Source organism: Bos grunniens, chromosome 5, assembly GCF_055505025.1.
Source record: "Bos grunniens cultivar Pamir isolate PY7600 chromosome 5, Bosgru_T2T1.0, whole genome shotgun sequence".
Lineage (NCBI taxonomy): Eukaryota > Metazoa > Chordata > Mammalia > Artiodactyla > Bovidae > Bos > Bos grunniens.
In genome coordinates, this window is record NC_141169.1 from 94,674,941 (window position 1) to 94,694,466 (window position 19,526).

General features: G+C 40.6%; 1 protein-coding gene across 1 annotated transcript in view; it reads left to right on the forward strand.

Annotated features, from left to right (window-relative positions):
• Positions 1–19,526, forward strand: part of SLC15A5 (solute carrier family 15 member 5) — a 96,788-nt gene that overhangs the window by 46,016 nt on the left and 31,246 nt on the right. Inside the window, 2 exon segments of the mRNA XM_086404076.1 lie at positions 3,795–3,983; positions 14,059–14,187. Of these exon segments, the coding sequence (XP_086260202.1) occupies positions 3,795–3,983; positions 14,059–14,187 (318 nt within the window).

Consider the following 19,526-nt stretch of genomic DNA (forward strand, 5'->3'; position numbering starts at 1 on the left):
ACTCTCCTCTTTCACTTTCACCAAGAGGCTTTTTAGTTCCTCTCCACTTTTTGCCATAAGGGTGGTGTCATCTGCATATCTGAGGTTATTGATATTTCTCCCGGCAATCTTGATTCCAGCTTGGGCTTCTTCCAGCCCAGCGTTTCTCATGATGTACTCTGCATATAGGTTAAATAAACAGGGTGACAATATACAGCCTTGACGTACTCCTTTTCCTGTTTGGAACCAGTCTGTTGTTCCATGTCCAGTTCTAACTGTTGCTTCCTGACCTGCATATAGGTTTCTCAAGAGCCAGGTCAAGTGGTCTGGTATTCCCATCTCTTTCAGAATTTTCCACAGTTTATTGTGATCCACACAGTCAAAGGCTTTGGCATAGTCAATAAAGCAGAAATAGATGTTTTTCTGGAATTCTCTTGCTTTTTCCATGATCCTGCGGATGTTGGCAATTTGATCTCTGGTCCCTCTGCCTTTTCTAAAACCAGCTTGAACATCAGGAAGTTCACGGTCCACGTATTGCTGAAGCCTGGCTTGGAGAATTTTGAGCATTACTTTACTAGTGTGTGAGATGAGTACAATTGTGTGGTAGTTTGAGCATTCTCTGGCATCGCCTTTCTTTGGGATTGGAATGAAAACTGACCTTTCCAGTCCTGTGGCCACTGCTGAGTTTTCCAAATTTGCTGGCATATTGAGTGCAGCACTTTCACAGTAGATATAAACTGTAACAAAATCTCTTCTCATTTTCAACCAAAATGTCCTAGGTAATTCCTTAAAAATAAGAGAAGAGTTGAACTGCTATCTGAATAATTTCTTCCATTTATACTCTCTACCCACTTAATTACATTTAATATTTTTTCCTAAGAAAAAGTTCCTAATCTTTAATCCTGTAATAGTTACTTTACTTTTTCTGCAAGGATTAGAGAAATGTCAGAAAACCAAGGACTGATAATGCTTACAGTTTGTTTCATAACCTTTTTTAAAATAGTAATTACAATCTTTTGAAGAGATCATTTATTTTAAATTTTCCCAGATCATTTTTTATTCAGACATAGATTTTAATTTTTTTCAGAATAATGTATTTTATCTCAGGATAAAAGCTCAAAATCATTGCCTTAGCTTCAACAATTGCTACTAGTTGCTACCAGGAAGTGTTACAATAATACTTGGGCATGCTCAGTCACTTCAGTTATGTCTAACTTTTTGCCACCGCATGGACTGTAGCCCACCAGGCTCCTCTGTACATGGGATTCTCTAGGCAAGAATACTGGAGTGGATTCCCATCCCCTTCTCCAGGGGATCTTCCCAACCCAAGGATTGAACCCACGTCACCTGCATCTTCTGCATTGCGGGTGGATTCTTTTCCTCTGAGCCACCAAGGAAGCCCAATATTACCTATATGTGATCTTATTTAAATCTCATAGGCATCCTACAAAATAACCACCTTTTAGTGTCAAGGAAGGGCTTCCCTGGTGGCTCAGATGGTAAAGAATGTGCCTGTAATGTGGGAGACCTGGGTTCAATCCTGGGTTGGGAGGATCCCCTGGAGCAGGGCATGGCAACCAACTCCAGTATTCTTGCCTGGAGAATCCCCATGGACAGGGGAGTCTGGTGGGCTACAGTCCATGGGTCGCAGAGTCAGACATGACTGAGAGACTAAGCACACACACACAGAGCCAAGGAAAATGATAGTGAGGTTAAATAACTTAGGCCATCTGGATAGTCAATCAGTAAGTTCAATTCAGTTCAGTTCAGTCGCTCAGTTGTGTCCGACTCTTTGCGACCCCATGAATTGTGGCATGCCAGGCCTCCCTGTCCATCACCAACTCCCAGAGTTCACCCAGATTCATGTCCATCAAGTCAGTGATGCCATCCAGCCATCTCATCCTCTGTCGTCCCCTTTTCCTTCTGCCCCCAATCCCTCCCAGCATCAGAGTCTTTTCCAATGAGTCAATTCTTTGCATGAGGTGGCCAAAGTACTGGAGTTTCAGCTTTAGCATCAGTCCTTCCAAAGAACACCCAGGACTGATCTCCTTTAGAATGGACTGGTTGGATCTCCTTGCAGTCCAAGGCACTCTCAAGAGTCTTCTCCAACACCACAGTTCAAAAGCATCAATTCTTCGGCACTCAGCTTTCTTCACAGTCCAACTCTCACATCCATACATGACCACTGGAAAAACCATGGCCTTGATTAGATGGACCTTTTTTGGCAAAGTGATGTCTCTGCTTTTGAATATGCTATCTAGGTTGGTCATAACTTTCCTTCCAAGGAGTAAGTGTCTTTTAATTTCATGGCTGCAATCACCATCTGCAGTGATTTTGGAACCCCAAAAAGTAAAGTCTGACACTGTTTCCACTATTTCACCATCTATTTCCCATGAAGTAACGGGACCAGATGCCATGATCTTGTGAATGTTGAGCTTTAAGCCAACTTTTTCACTCTCCTCTTTCACTTTCATCAAGAGGCTCTTTAGTTCTTTTTCACTTTCTGCCATAAGGATGGTGTCATCTGCATATCTGAGGTTACTGATATTTCTCCCAGCAATCTTGATTTCAGCTTGTGCTTCTTCCAGCCCAGCGTTTCTCATGATGTACTCTGCATATAGGTTAAATAAACAGGGTGACAATATACAGCCTTGACGTACTCCTTTTCCTGTTTGGAACCAGTCTGTTGTTCCATGTCCAGTTCTAACTGTTGCTTCCTGACCTGCATATAGGTTTCTCTAGAGGCAGGTCAGGTAGTCTGGTATTCCCATCTCTTGAAGAATTTTCCACAGTTTACTGTGATCCACACAGTCAAAGGCTTTGGCATAGTCAATAAAGCAGAAATAGATGTCTTTCTGGAACTCTCTTGCTTTTTCCATGATCCAGCGGATAATGGCAATTTGATCTCTGGTTCCTCTGCCTTTTCTAAAACCACCTTGAACAGTAAACAGGGAACTCTAGCAGCCATTTCTGAGAGACCAAAGCCTAAGCATAGGAAAATCACACAACACAGTCAGCTGACATCTGGACATCCCCAGAATAACAATAACAAAATGTTGAGGATACATCCTCTAGTGTCAGTGTGTAAGAAATATTACACTGATCTTGGGTGTTGACTGAAAAAATATGCTCACAACCTGAAAGTAGAGAGCTGTTCCATTCGATGAGAATTTTTAGGACTTCAAGCCAGGGAGGCAGCATCTCAAGTAGCCCTGAGAAACTGCTCTGAGAGGTGCGGGATGGAGTCAGATTATATAGAAGTTTGCAACAAAGGGAGAAGATAGTCTGAACATCGAAGATTACTGGTAGTTAAGGAAAACCAGATATCTCACGGTAAGAAATTTAGCTCTCTTCTATGTATGGGAGAAGAGGGCATGACAGCCCACTCCAGTATTCTTGCCTGGAGAATCCCATGGACAGAGGACCCTTGGCAGGCTACAGTCCATGGAGTTGCAAAAAGTCGGACATGACTGATGTGACTTAGCAGGCACACATGCATGTCTGGGAAGATGCAAGCATCTGGACTCACTGAATTCATTCCTTTCACATGCACCTCAGCTATCTGGGGCCAGTAATCCTGCATTTTCACATCCCCAGCTGCCCACTCCCTCATTCCTGTCTGTAAGGAATGTCGTGTCGGCAGCTATATCACAGGGATTGTTCTTTCTTTTGGGGGCCCTCCGGGTTGAGAAATTCCCATTTGGAGGGCCAGAATCATAGATGGCTGTGAAATCCTTGTTTATAGATATGGCAAGAGATATTCCATTTCACTGACTTTTAAAAAAATTTTTTTTTTCCTTTGCATTCTTCTTCAGTCGCTGGCAATCTTGGTGCCGCCTTGTCTGTGTTGGTAGCTGGCTTCTTTGAAATACACAGAAAGCATTTCCCTCCAGTGGAGCAACTTCTTTCAGGCAAGGCTGTCACCGTCTCCTCCATGGCCTGGTCCCACCTCGTTCTTCAATACGTTTTACTCAGAGTGGCTGAAACCCTGGTCAACCCAGCATGTGAGTAATAATTTTTTTCACCTCCTGTTGGAACATACTGAGTCTTTACTCGGAGTTCATTGCCTCAGGTGGTTGGAAATCTGATCCTGCCCCAGAAATTTCCCACAATGCTTCACAACAAGCTTATGCATCATCCTCATTTAAAAAGAAATTACAGTTTCTCTTTGTTCTTTTACCACATACAGACAATGATTAATTCTACCTGAAGTTGATAGGATGGAATGGAAGATTTACTAATCTGGTTAAAGGTAGCAATCATTTGGTCAGAAACAGGAGAAAATTCTGCTAAAACTTAGAAGATAAGACCGATATGTAATCTTTCCTCTGATCTTCTCCCTGCCCTCTTCCCACCCTGTCCCTCTCATTCATAAACTCACTTATATACTCCCTCCAAAAACGACAATTGTAGTGTACGTTGAGAGTATCAGATCAGATCAGATCAGTCGCTCAGTCGTGTCCGACTCTTCGTGACCCCATGAATCGCAGCACGCCAGGCCTCCCTGTCCATCACCAACTCCTGGAGTTCACTCAGACTCACGTCCATCGAGTCAGTGATGCCATCCAGCCATCTCATCCTCTGTCGTCCCCTTCTCCTCTTGCCCCCAATCCCTCCCAGCATCAGAGTCTTTTCCAATGAGTCAACTCTTCGCATGAGGTGGCCAAAGTACTGGAGTTTCAGCCTCAGCATCATTCCTTCCAAAGAAATCCCAGGGCTGATCTCCTTCAGAATGGACTGGTTGGATCTCCTTGCAGTCCAAGGGACTCTCAAGAGTCTTCTCCAACACCACAGTTCAAAAGCATCATTCTTCGGTGCTCAGCCTTCTTCACAGTCCAACTGTCACATCCATACGTGACCACAGGAAAAACCATAGCCTTGACTAGACGAACCTTTGTTGGCAAAGTAATGTCTCTGCTTTTGAATATGCTATCTAGGTTGGTCATAACTTTCCTTCCAAGGAGTAAGTGTCTTTTAATTTCATGGCTGCAGTCACCATCTGCAGTGATTTTGGAGCCCAGAAACATAAAGTCTGACACTGTTTCCACTGTTTCACCATCTATTTCCCATGAAGTGATGGGACCGGATGCCATGATCTTCGTTTTCTGAATGTTGAGCTTTAAGCCAACTTTTTCACTCTCCTCTTTCACTTTCATCAAGAGTCTTTTTAGTTCCTCTTCACTTTCTGCCATAAGGGTGGTGTCATCTGCATATCTGAGGTTATTGAGATTTCTCCCAGCAATTTTGATTCCAGCTTGTGCTTCTTCCAGCCCAGCGTTTCTCATGATGTACTCTGCATATAGGTTAAATAAACAGGGTGACAATATACAGCCTTGATGTACTCCTTTTCCTATTTGGAACCAGTCTGTTGTTCCATATCCAGTTCTAACTGTTGCTTCCTGACCTGCATACACATTTCTCAAGAGGCAGATCAGGTGGTCTGGTATTCCCATCTCTTTTAGAATTTTCCACAGTTGATTGTGATCCACACAGTCAAAGGCTTTGGCATAGTCAATAAAGCAGAAATAGATTTTTTTCTGGAACTCTCTTGCTGTTTTCATGATCCAGCAGATGTTGGCAATTTGATCTCTGGTTCCTCTGCCTTTTCTAAAACCAGCTTGAACATCAGGAAGTTCACGGTTCACATATTGCTGAAGCCTGGCTTGGAGAAATTTGAGCATTACTTTACTAGCATGTGAGATGAGTGCAATTGTGTGGTAGTTTGAGGATTCTTTGGCATTGCCTTTCTTTGGGACTGGAATGAAAACTGACCTTTTCCAGTCCTGTGGCCACTGCTGAGTTTTCCAAATTTGCTGGCATATTGAGTGCAGTACTTTCACAGCATCATCTCTTAGGATTTGAAATAGCTCAACTGGAATTCCATCACCTGCACTAGCTTTGTTCATAGTAATGCTTTCTAAGGCCCACTTGACTTTACATTCCAGGATGCCTTGCTCTAGGTGAGTGATTACACCATGATGATTATCTGGGTCCTGAAGATCTTTTTTGTACAGTTCTTCTGTGTATTCTTGCCATCTCTTTTTAATATCTTCTTCTTCTGTTAGGTCCATACCATTTCTGTCCTTTATCAAGCCCATCTTTGCATGAAATGTTCCTTTGGTATCTCTGATTTTCTTGAAGAGATCTCTAGTCTTTCCCATTCTGTTGTTTTCCTCAATTTCTTTGCATTGATTACTGAAGAAGGCTTTCTTATCGCTTCTTGCTATTCTTTGGAACTCTGCATTCAGATGATTGTATCTTTCCTTTTCTCCTTTGCTTTTCGCTTCTCTTTTTCATACGTTGAGAGTATATAAACATGCAAATGAAATGAAAGTTTAAGCCAGTTTTCCAGACAACTCAGTGTCTTTAAATTAAATGACACTAAATTAAGTGTGATCACTAATGTTTCATAAGACAGGTTCAAAATAACTTTATTAAGTATCAAGGGTTTTCTGTATCATCTAGATGCTGATATTAATTAAACTAGCCACTTCAAAATTCATCAAAGTATTTCAGTGACTTCTTACAAAACTGCAGTATGTATGTGTGAGTGTGTGTGTGTGTATACTTATCAGTGTGATCTACTGCATCTTATATTTCTGTCTTCCTTATAAGTTCGCCACACAGAGAATCCTGATTGTAACTCAAGCCAATTATACTTTACCAAAATTACTTTTACAACTTCCTGACTCTCTTCCTGCCTCTAATGTCTTTCCCATTCTATCTGCTCAACTCAACCTTTTGAGCAATATTCATAGATGACAATTCTAACTAATTCTCTTGTCTAAAACCTTCAATTATTCTATTATCTTCAATTATTCTTAAATTCCTCAAAGCAATATACATATATATATGTATTTAATATATATGCAAATATACATATATATGACATCAAGGTAATTCTTGTAAAAAAATCAAAATAAAATTAAATGTAATTACAGCCATATATGTATGTTAGACTTCTTTTTTCTAATTTTAAGTCATTTCATTCACATGGAATAAATAATTTTATGAGATTCTAAGATGTGACTATCACTGTTTGACACTAGAGGAAATACAAAAAAAGTATAAAAGAATGTCACCACACAAATGTTTGTGACTTCCCTGATGTTTCCAGAAAATTGTTGGAAGTAGTCAGCTGACATTTTATAGGTAATGAATGAAGGTGATGAGTGAATGCTCATGTGCTCAGTTGTTAAGTCATGTCCAGCTCTTTTGCGACCCAGTGGACTATAGCTTGCCAGGTTCCTCTGTCCATGGGGTTTTCCAAGCAAGAATACTGGAGTGGGTTGCTATTTCCTCCTCCAGGGAATCTTCTTGACCCAGGGATCAAACCCGAATCTCCTGTCTCCTGCAATGCAGTTGAACTCATTACTGCTTGAGTCATCAAGGAATCAATGAAGGTGATGAGTGAATACAGTTAGGAAATTCCCAGCCAGCTAAGCAACTGTGGTTCAACATTTGAAAGCCAGTGAGATACTTTTAACCAGAGAGTTAAAAAGGCAGATCATGTCATATTAAGCACTTAGTCCATCCATCCCTGATTTCCCATCTGAAAACTGAGGTCCAACTAAGTCCACTGACTTTTCCTCTATAGAGCTCATGGGACAGGGAGCAGAAGATTTCATTTTAATTTCCAGCCTTGTTATTAACTACACATGTGACCTTAAAAATCCACTTAACCACTAAGCTTCACCTTTTAGACCTTTAAAATGGAAATACTTATAATTCTTCCTCATATCACAGCATCAGTGTAACAGTCAATGGGAATGAAACCTACTCCTGAGAATTAAATGACAAAATGTGAGAGGGTGTTTTGAACTATGAAATCAAGAATCATTCTTCTGGAAGGCAGTATGGCATAGTTGTTAATATCCATGAATCTTAAAGTCGGATGGAACTGAATTCAAACCCAGTTCAGCCACTGACTTAGTTGTGTGACCTTGGCAAAATTAGTCTGCATTTCTGAGCCTTTCTCATCATCTGTAAAGTGAGGAAGGGATGTTGTAAGGACTAAGTGAAGTATTTCATGTAAAGGAAAAAGCAGTATGTACACAGACAATATATAGGATAGACCACACTCACCATTAACAATTGTATAGCTTCCCTGGTGGCTCAGACAGGTAAGAATCTGCCTGCAGTGGGGGAGATCTGGATTTGATCCTTGGGTTGGGAAGATCCCCTGGTGGAGGGCATGGCAACTCACTCCAGTATTCTTGCTTGGAGAATTCCCAAGGACAGAGGAGCCTGGTGGGCTACAGTCCACGAGGTTGCAAAGAGTTGGACACGATTGAGTGACTAAGCACAGCACAGCACATGTGTGCTGTTATTATTGTTACTATGCTTCAGGGAAATTAATAGTCCAAGACTCAGGGCTCAAGCACAGATGTCCGGCTCACAGGTCATAGTAGAAAACCACACCTCCCACAACTTGAACACCAGGAGATTTGATAGTGGGAGCAGTATGGTGTCTTTGTCACCAGTCATCCAAAGTCCCTTTTTTCTTCTTACTTCTCACCTCCAATCCAACAGCAAGTCAGTCTTTACTCTGAAGTATAATTTAAATCTGGTCCTGTCTCATCTCTCCTTTTTCTATTCACCTGGTTTCTAATCCCAGTTCTTTTCTTCCCCATGTACACTTCTTATTTTTTAAAAATAAAAGATTTAATATTCCAGGGATATAGTGGACTTAAGTGTGAGCTGTTTAAAATATTTTTAATAAACATCACTGCTGGAAAAGTGGCATGTAAATGCACAGGTGGGAGTGTGTCTGGCAAGAAAATGCAAGGGGTCTCATGCAGTTGGAAGAATGAGGAAGAGATAAACTGGTCAAACTCTCAAACTTCTTTTTGCTCCAGGAGGGGCCCAGGTTCAATCATTTGTTTGGAAAACTAGATCCCACATGCCACAACTAAGAATTCACATGCGACAACTAAAAACTCCTGCATGCCACAACTGGAGAAGGAAATGGCAGCCTACTCCAGTATTCTTGCCTGGGAAATCCCGTGGACAGATGAGTCTGGCAGGCTACAGCCCTTGGGGTCGCAAAGAGTCAACACAACTTAGAGACTGAACCACCACCACTGTGCTGAAGCTGAGACCTGGCACAGCCAAATAAATAAATAAAATAAAATAAAATTTTTTAAAATGAATTGGTCAGCAGGGTTATGTGGTTTTCTCTAGCTACGTCAGACTTCGTGGATCTAGGAGCAGATAGTGAATTGTCTTGCCAGTCAATTTCCAGAAGGAAAGAGACAGGCAAAGAAATGAGGGAATGTGGAAGAATATGATTCTAATAGTTGACTGTGGAACTTAGCTTGGATAAAAAGAGTAGTGAGAACATGTAGGGCATGAAAGAGGTGAAAATAAGGAAAGGAGTAATGGAGTGGAATCCCTGAAGGAGGACAGGCATTTTGATGGTTGGGTCATTGAGAGTAAGCTGGGAAGATGGAAGGTGGTAGTCAGAGGCCAGTGCACAAAGTTGAGATTATAGATCAGTGACAATCACTACTCTGGGGCATGCGTTGACAAACTTTTTCTTAAAATTTTCAGATAGTAAGTGGTTTGGTTTTGCACTCATTTCTGGTGCAACTACTGAACTCTGTCATTGTGATGTATAAGCCGTCAGACAAGATATACAATGAATGGGCATGGCTGTGTCCCAATAAAACTTTATTTATAAATAGGTGGCAACTGGACCTTACCTGACGGTAGTTCACCAACCCCTGGTCTGAGGTACAAGATTCAGCATGTGTCCATAGGTGTGAGTGGCTAAGGTCAAGTCGGGGACAAGGATATTGGAAAGGGGGCCATGGAACTGAAAAACCAAGATATGACAGAATGGAAGGTTGGAAAGATGATCTATATGTATGTGTGTGTTAAAATTGCAGGGGACTTCTCTGGAGGTCCAGTGGTTAAGACGTCACTTTCCAATTCAGGAGGGTTGAGTTCACTGGGGGACTAAAATCCCACATGTATTGAGCCCCCAAAATAAAAATAAAACAGAAGCAATATTGTATAACAAATTCAATAAAGACAGAAATAGTACACATCAAAAAATATATATTTTTTAAAAACTGCCAAGAATTAAGGCAGAAGTGGAACCAGAGAGTGTAACCATGAGAGGGGAGCTGATGACTTTGAAAAATATAAGAAAATGTCACAGAGATTGGCAGCTCATAGCAAAGACAAGAAATATTAGGTGATCTAACCAGGTAACATGAAATTCAAAGTTGAAGATTTTATAGAGATGAGGGAGGAATAATGATCTGAAACTGTTAATAGCATAAAGTTCCATTTTCTAGTTCTGCCATACTTCTCCACATGTTCAAAACAAACCCCTCACCAAATGCAATAAACACATTTTAACTGTTTAAGAACAAGTGAAGTAAAAGAAATTTCCAAGAATGAGTCTCCAGTACCAGCTGCCTGAGGAAGGTAGTTATGGCTCTATAGTTTGTAGATTCCACATAAACTGTGATGGGGCATCTCTGCAAACACTACAGTCTCCACCTGGAGACACATTTCAACTTGCTCTTTGGCAACAAGACCAGCTTTCCCGTACACTGTATATTTTTTCACTATGTCTTCATAGTAAAATGATCTTCCCTGGTGGCTCAAGCAGTAAAAAATCTGCCTGCAATGCTGGTGACTCAGGTTCGATCCCTGGATCTGGAAGATCCCCTGGAGAAGGGAATGGCTACCTTTCCAAGTATTCTTGCCTGGAGAATTTCATGGACAGAGGAGCCTGTTGGGCTATAAAGTCCATGAGGTAGCAAAGAGTCAGACACGACTGAGCGACTAAAACTTTTCACAGTAAAATTAGGATTTTAGAATAGTGGCAGACTTGTTGATTACATCTATACTACAGTATGCTAAAAGAAATATCATGGAACCTAAAAAAATCAAGTCGATGGTCACCGAAGTCAAAAAAGATCAGAACACGCAAGTAGATGCCTGAAATTGGAGATCGGAGGACTTGAAAAGTGAAGTCCTATAAAAGGGAACCAGAGATTTTCAAAACGAGGAAAATGACACCAAAGAGAGATTAACCAGCAGGCAGAGAGCTGGCAAAGTGTGCTCATGAATTATATACCGCACCAGAAGTTCTAGCAAGAGAAAAGCACGGGATTAATAATTAACTAGCAAAGTAATAATGGGCCCGAATGTTCTGCTTTTTCTCACTGAAAGAAATCATCCTACTTCATCTTCCTGCCCATTGTTTGTCTCCTTGTATTTAGAAAGAGGAAAGTTCACCAGCCAAATCCTTTTTGTAACTGAGTCATTCCTGCCCAAAGCCTCTTCAGTGTTTCTCTTGCACTTTCCTTTGGCTCTTCCTGAGAAAACTTGCAAGCTTGGCCTCAAAGTCCTGCAGGTAATTTGCAGGGCACAAGACAGCTCTGGAACCCACGTCTCCTGCTGCCGATATTTGAAGCCTTTCTTCACAGCATTTTACTTCTCATCATCATTACCTTAATCTCCAATAACAATATTTGTGATGTTAAGCACCTGGTTAGTGCTGCCCTTAGTATTATGCATATCTCTGCTCTCTGCCCTCCCAGAGTTCAAAATCCAGGGAGGATGTACTGATACTTTCTCCCACCCTCAGCCTTAGCACTTCAGCACATCTGAAGCACAGAGATTCCTTTAAATGTTTATTGAATGATAAATAAAAACACATGGAGAACACAGAGAAAGCAAAATGAAAACGTTAAATAAATACAGGAAGGAATGCTATGCTATGCTATGCTAAGTCACTTCAGTCGTGTCCGACTCTGTGCTACCCCATAGACAGCAGCCCACCAGGCTCCCCCATCCCTGGGATTCTCCAGGCAAGAACACTGGAGTGGGTTGCCATACTAGGATCCCACAAACCATGAGGTGCAGCCAAAAAACAAATTTTGTAATGCATATAAAAGGATTTGCACAGTGCCTTGCACAAATAGGGGATATTTGATTTGGTAAAATTAATATTGTTACAAATAGCTAACCTTATTCAGTTCTTGTATACATCATAGCAAGTAACAGTCATACACCTCCAACAAGTACATAATGAATGATCTTACTACCATTTCATAGAGAAGAAGGCTGAGGCTTGAGAAGTTTAAGTATAGAATCTGCCTACCAAGCAGGAGACATGGCTTCGATCCCTGGGTTGAAAAGATCACCTGGAGAAAGAAACGGCAACCCACTCCAGTATTCTTGCCTGGAGAATCCCATGGACAGAGGAGCCTGGCGGGCTACAGTCCATAGGGTTGCAAAGAGTTGGACATGACTTAGCGATTAAAAAACAACCTAAAATCACAGAAGTAATAAACATCTGACCCAGGATTTTATCATAAGCTTATCTAAGTCAGAGCTCACACTGTCCACCGCCATGCTAGTTTTCTATGATAGATTGAGTTTTCCATGGGGAATCTAATGATTTATATGGACAACAGAATCATAGAATTTACTGATATCACCATGATACTATCCAGTACAAGTCTTCCCAGGTGGTGCTAGTGGTAAAGAATCCACCTGCCAATGCAGGAGATGTAAGAGGCACAGGATGGATCAATCCCTAGGTCAGGAAGATCCTCTAGAGGCAGGCACAGAAACCCACTCCAGTATTCTTATTTGGAGAATCCTGTGGACAGAGGAGCCTGGCAGACTTCAGTCCATGGGGTCACAAAGGGTCTAATACAACTGAAGCAACTTAGCATGCATGCATGATACTCTCCAGTACAAGCCTTAGCTCAATCCAAAATCCAAAAGAAATATTCAAATTGCCGTATAACTTGGGTGACTATTTTGGGACACTCAACCACCTAGCAGTTAAATTTTCCTTATAGCTACATAGGAGTGTATTTTGCCACATTTTATTTCTTGTAGATATCTGTAAACTGTAACATTGCATCAGCTCAGTTCAGTCGCTCAGTCCTGTCTGACTCTTTGTGACACCATGGACTGCAGCATTCCAGGCTTCCCTGTCCATCACCAACTCCCGGAGCTTGCTCAAACTCATATCCATCGAGTTGATGATGCCATCCAACCATCTCATCCTCTGTCGTCCCCTTCTTCTCCTGCCTTCAGTCTTTCCCAGCATCAGGGTCAGTCGGTTCTTTGCATCAGGTGGCCAAAGTTTTGGAGTTTCAGCTTCAGCATCAGTCCTTCCAATGAATATTCAGGACTGTTTTCCTTTAGGATTGACTGATTGGATCTCCTTGCAGTCCAAGGGACTTTCAAGAGTCTCTCCAACACCACAATTCAAAAGCATCAGTTCTTTGGCACTCAGCTTTCTTTATGGTCCAACTCTCATATCCATACATGACTACTGGAAAAACCATAGCTTTGACTCAACGGACCTTTGTCAGCAAAGTAATGTCTCTGCTTTTTAATACACTGTCTAGTTTTGTCATAACTTTTCTTCCAAGGAGCAAGCATTTTTTAACATCATAATATATCTTACTCTAGTAATGTTAACAAAAGTGAAGTGAAAGTCTGTCAGTCATGTCTGACTCTTTGCAATCCATGGACTATACAGTCCATGCAGTTCTCCAGGTCAGAATACTGGAGTGGGTAGCCTTTCCCTTCTCCAGGGGATCTTCCCAACCCAGGGATCAAACCCAGGCCTCCCACATTGCAGGCGGGCCACAAGGGAAGCCCAATGTTAACAACGCCCAATAGAAATTTTACCTGCATCAGTAAACTTTCTTGGAGGTATGATCAATACTGATTTGAAGAGTACCTATACTTTTACTTTAGAGAGAATTTTCTATGAATTTATGGTTGCTGGGAGGAAGAATGGAGGGAAGGGATAGTTAGGGAGTTTGGGATCAATATATACAAACTCCTGTATTTAAAATAGATAAACAACAAGGACCTACTGGTTAGCACAGGGAACTTGGCCCAATGTTATGTGGCAGCCTGGATGGGAGGGGGATTTAGAGGAGAATGGATGCATGTATATGTATGGCTGAGTCCCTTTGCTATTCATCTAAAGCTATCATGACACTTCTAATTGGCTATACTCCAATATAAAATCAAAAGTTTAAAAAAAGGAATAATGTTCTAAATTCTGAACTTTTGTCTTCTCAGTCTCTGTAATACACAGATTTGTTCCAAGTACCATCAGAGGAACCTTTATGAATTGCTTGACACTGATCAATGGATTTGCTTGTTTCATGGGGGCACTGCTTTTCGAGTCGGTCTACCTCATCTCAGAAGGTAAAAAATAGTTCCATGGTTTGCTTATATATATATATTGATTTGATGACTAGAGAATTGAGAGACAAAACCTTAAGAGAGGCTTTGCCAGTGTAGTCTTTTTTTTAATTGATCCACTTTTGCAATTAAGATAGAATTAAGATAGGAAATAGACTCTTGCTGTATTCATTAATTTCTGGGAATTGTTTTTCTTTTGATAGGAGGAGGTAATTACAGAATGTCACTTCTCATGAGACCCTGTCTGCTGTCTTTCTTTATTGTACTTTAACACAAACTGGTCATTATATTCTTATTAGGTTTTTCAACAGGGCTGTATTCAATAATGGGTCATAGACAACCCTCAGAAAAGGTAAGTCCTGTGTAAATATAGGAGGATGGGGGTATCTGGATGATCCTTTATCCAGAAATATAGTCTTCAACCAAAGAGAAATTGTGAGTTGAATTGGAAAAATTTCCCAATAGATATTTTGGTCAGAAAGCGAAAGCGAAGTCGCTCAGTCATGCCCGACTCTTAGCGACCCCATGGACTGCAGCCTACCAGGCTCCTCCATCCATGGGATTTTCCAGGCAAGAGTACTGGAGTGGGGTGCCATTGCCTTCTCTGGACTGGTCACTTACTCTAACAGAAATTTCTCTAGTTCCTCCAAGGAATCAGAATAGCTTAGTTATGCACAAACTCTCTCTCCAGGTGCTGCTGCTGCTAAGTCGCTTCAGTCGTGTCCAACTCTGTGCGACCCTATAGACGGCAGCCCACCAGGCACCCTTGTCCCTAGGATTCTCCAGGCAAGAACACTGGAGTGGGTTGCCATTTCCTTCTCCAATGCATAAAATTGAAAGGTGAAAGTGAAGTCGCTCAGTCGTGTCCAACTCTTCGAGACCCCATGGACTGCAGCCTACCAGGCTCCTCTGTCCATGGGATTTTCCAGGCAAGAGTACTGGAGTGGGGTGCCATTGCCTTCTCCGATTTTGGTCAGAAGAAACAACCAATCTGAAAAAGTCACATGCTACATAAAAAGTACTACTCTTACATGGACTGGTAGAAAAATCAAACAGAATAACATTAAAGATTAGCTGTCATGACGAAATGTCTTTGCCTGTATGTTAAATCTACAGACTTTTTCCTTTATTTGTTCTGAGATGTTAATACAGCTTAAAATTTATTAAATTTGCTTGTGCTTATTTTATGGGAAATACTGAAAGCTTATTGTTCTCTCCTTTCAAAAATAAAATACATTTTAAAATTGTAAACAAATATTCTATTCTTTACAAATAAATTTAATTTACCTACCTTCCAACTATGGAAAAAATAAATTGTATGAAAGAGAAACTCCTTTTAACACTAGGTATCCATTCAAAAAATATTTATGAGGATCCACTCTGTTCCAGATACCATATTGGGTACTAGAGATACCATGCCAAGAAAAATTAACTTACAGATCCTCACAAAATTTCCAGGGGTGTAGGGAAGCAATAAAATTGAGTAATAAATTAAATGATAGGCACAGTAGAGTTCAAGGAACAAATCTACAGTCTTTGATTGTTAAGATCAAACCCTGTTCTTAGTTAACTGAGAAAGTTAAGCCAAAGTATGTAATTATGTGAGACATGGTTCCAGTTCTTATGAGCTCACATTCAAACTGTCATAACCAAGTGTGAACAACAGAATTTGATCTCTGATGATCGGAGTCTTTAAATGTAAACAAAGCCTAGAACACCAGTATTAGGATTTTATAAGATGGCTTGGAAAAATCTTACTAAAACCTCTACCTAAACATCTCTTGACAAGCTGGCTATAAATGTGGAGATTCCCCACAAACTCCCCCTCAGAACTGATAATTTGCTAGGAAGCACAATACTTGTGATTACAGCTTTATTATAGCAAAAAAGTACAAATCGGAATGAGATAAAGGCAGAAATGCATGAAACAAGGTCTGGGAGGGTTCCAGAAACAAAGCTTGTTTCACCCTCAGAGATGTGGTACCCAACTGGCACATCAGTATGTGACAATACACAGAGCACTCTCACCCAGGAGGTCTTACCTGAGCTTCAGTATGCAGAGTTTTTTTTAATTGAGGTAGGGGCTTCCCTGGTGTCTCAGACTGTAAAGAATCTGCCTGCAATGCAAGAAGACCCAGGTTCGATCCCTGGGTCCAGAAGATGCCCTGGAGAAGAGAATGGCTACCCACTCCAGTATTCTTGCCTAGAGAGTCCCATGAACAGAGGAGCTTGGCGGGCTACAGTCCTTGGGTTCACAAAGAGTTGGACATGACTGAGCAACTAACACTTCTGTCTTATGTGGGCAGGATTGACTGAACCATTGGCCATGTAGTTGAACTCAGTCTTCAGCCTATCTTTTCTCCCCAGAGACTGGGCTGATACCCACTCTGTGGCTCAAAATCCCAACCCTCTAACCCTATGGTTGGTCTTCCAGGCTTGCCAGCTCCCATTCTGAGTCATGCCATTAACAAAAACCATTAGGTGGAGCTTAATGAGCCAACCATGAATAACAAAGACACTTCAGTCACTTGGGAAATTCACAGATTTTAGAGTTTACTTCCCAGGAACCAGGAAGAAAGGCCAGACAATTTCCTTATTACACACAACTGTTCTTGCAAATATATTTTACTGAAAATCTATTTTTACTGAGAATCTGCATTGTATGGTAGGATCTGTTATATAACATTACTGGGTCTATTACAACAATTTTATAAAGTTGACAAAGCGTCTACTCTCTAGTTGCAGTGGGCAGGCTTCTCATTGCAGTGGCTTCTCTCCTGGCAGAACACGGGCTCCAGGGTGCATGGGCTCCAGTAGTTGCAGCACAAGGGCTCAGTAGTTGTGGCTCCCTGGCTCTAGAGCTCAGGCTCAATAGTTGTGCACATGGGCTTAGGTGCTCTACAGCATGTGACATCTTCCCGGATCAGGGATGGAACCACATTTCCTGCAGTGGCAGGCTGATTCTTTACCACTGAGCCACCATGAAAGCCCAAAAGTTTATATAGTTTTGGCAGTTTGGTGCCCATTAAAGGAGGTCTACCAAGAACACAATGAGTACATCTTAGCATCATGCAATGTGAGGCAGAGGGGAGGAGCAGTCTCTAAACTTATATTGAAAAGAACATCATTTTTTAATATAAATTTATTTATTTTAATTGGAGGCTAATTACTTTACAATATTGTATTGGTTTTGCCATACATCAACATGAATCTGCCACAGTATACACGTGTTTCCCATCCCGAACCCCCCTCCCTCCTCCCTCCCCATCCCATCCCTCTGGGTTGTCCCAGTGCACCAGCCCCAAGCATCCTGTATCCTGCATCAAACCTGGACTGGAGATTCATTTCATATATGATATTATACATGTTTCAATGCCATTCTTCCAAATCATCCCACCCTCTCCCTCTCCCACAGAGTCCAAAAGACTGTTCTATATCTCTGTGTCTCTAGAACGTCATTTAAATTACTGCTAATTCATTTAATTTACTTATTTAAAATATGTTTCTATTCATACTAATACTGTATTGCATCAAGTCATATCCTAATCAGTTAGAAGCTTGTAATTGGGTGTCACTGTAGAGGTCATCTAATCTAACACTGTACCAAAAACTAGAAGATGCACAATCTTCTTCTAGTACCCAGGGAATGTTCTCTACTTTGAGAAGTAACCCATCTGTTGATAAATATATTTCCCAGAATAAATCTAGTTTTTCTGTCCACATAGCAACTCTTCAAAACATTCAATAAATATTTGGGGCAATAATGTACAATGTTAAAAGAGTAGGTTCTATAGCCAAACTCCACGGATTCCAATCCAGGTAGTCTAGCTGTGTGTCTTCAGTTTTCATGTCAATAGCAACAAAAAATAATTCATTATGTTGCTTAGAGGATTAAGTAGTTAATATGCCTAATAAGTATTCAATAAAGATAGCTATTTTGACCCCCTTCTAATATATAGACAAACCACTCCAATTTTTTTCATAGTACATGATTCCCTGATTTTTCATTATCAAAACCCCTCTATCTTGATGGATAGATAACAATTTGTCAGTATCGTTCTTAAAATATGGTTTCCAGACTCAATCACAGGCTCAAAATGGGTACATCCAAGATAGATATGTTACTTTTATCAATCTTCTCAATCTCTCTCTCTCGGCATTTTTTTTTTTTAATAGAATGCCAACAGAGATTGTAGTTACTTTTTCAGCAGTTGCATCACACCTATATTCAATTAAAACCTGAGGCTTCTTTTTTTATTTTTAGCAGTTTCTCTCAGTTCAGTTCCAATCATCTTATCACAATTTCTTTGTCTAATTAAATGCAGGACTTTATCTCTTATCCTTAATAAATGTCAGCCCATCATTCTAAATAACAGACAGTTTAAAAACTTGATTCTGTCATCTGGTGTATTTCTGGTCTTTACTTCTTTACCAGCTTTGTGTCACTGGCAAATTTAGTAAGCAAGTTTCTAGATTTCTTTCAGGTAATTGATAAAATTGTTGAATTGGACAGGACCAAAAGCAGAGCCTTGTGGAAAATTCCTGGAGACCTCACTGTAAGTTAATGGTAATCAACTAATCCTCCCCTTTTGGATATAATCAGCCGCCTCATCACCCAATTACTATCATTGAGCCCACACGATTCTCCATCATTCCCAGAATGACATCACAGACTTTTGTCACACAGTTTTTTCTGGGAGTAGATACATCTGAGTTTGTGACAGTCACTTTAGCCATCAGATTAGCATTCATCAACAAAGGCAATGAAGTTCATTTAGATGATTTGATTTTAGTGACCCTAAACTGGCTTATGGTGACTAATTAGGGCCTCTAAAAGAGAGTGATCCTTAGACTATCTGCATGATTTCAGGTAGGACACCATCTCGTTAAGAATGTTTAAAAAAAGGAAACGCTGCACTTCACTGTTCTCAGAGATGATGAGAAGATAAAGTTAAATAATGTATTTGAGCATTTTAATGTTAGAGATTATTTTAAATATAGAATAAAGCCATAGTGGCCCATTCAGTTAGAAATAAGATCAGTCTGTTTAATCAAACAACCAGACCAATTTCTTTGACAGAACTGAGCATCATGAAAAAGAACTCTATAGCTCTATGTTTAAGCATCCCACAGGCCTCCACATTCCATTTAGCATATAGGATATTTTAAATCTTTAAGGATTCATGTCAGCAGAGCATGTGTGTATGTGAGTGTGTGTGTGTGAGTGTTAGTGTATGATTGGAAAAGATGATCAGTTATCACAGTCTCCAAGCTGCATTAGTCATTTTTAGCACCATGATGGAGAATGGTGTGAATGCGGTAAATTCAAAAGATTTCTCAAA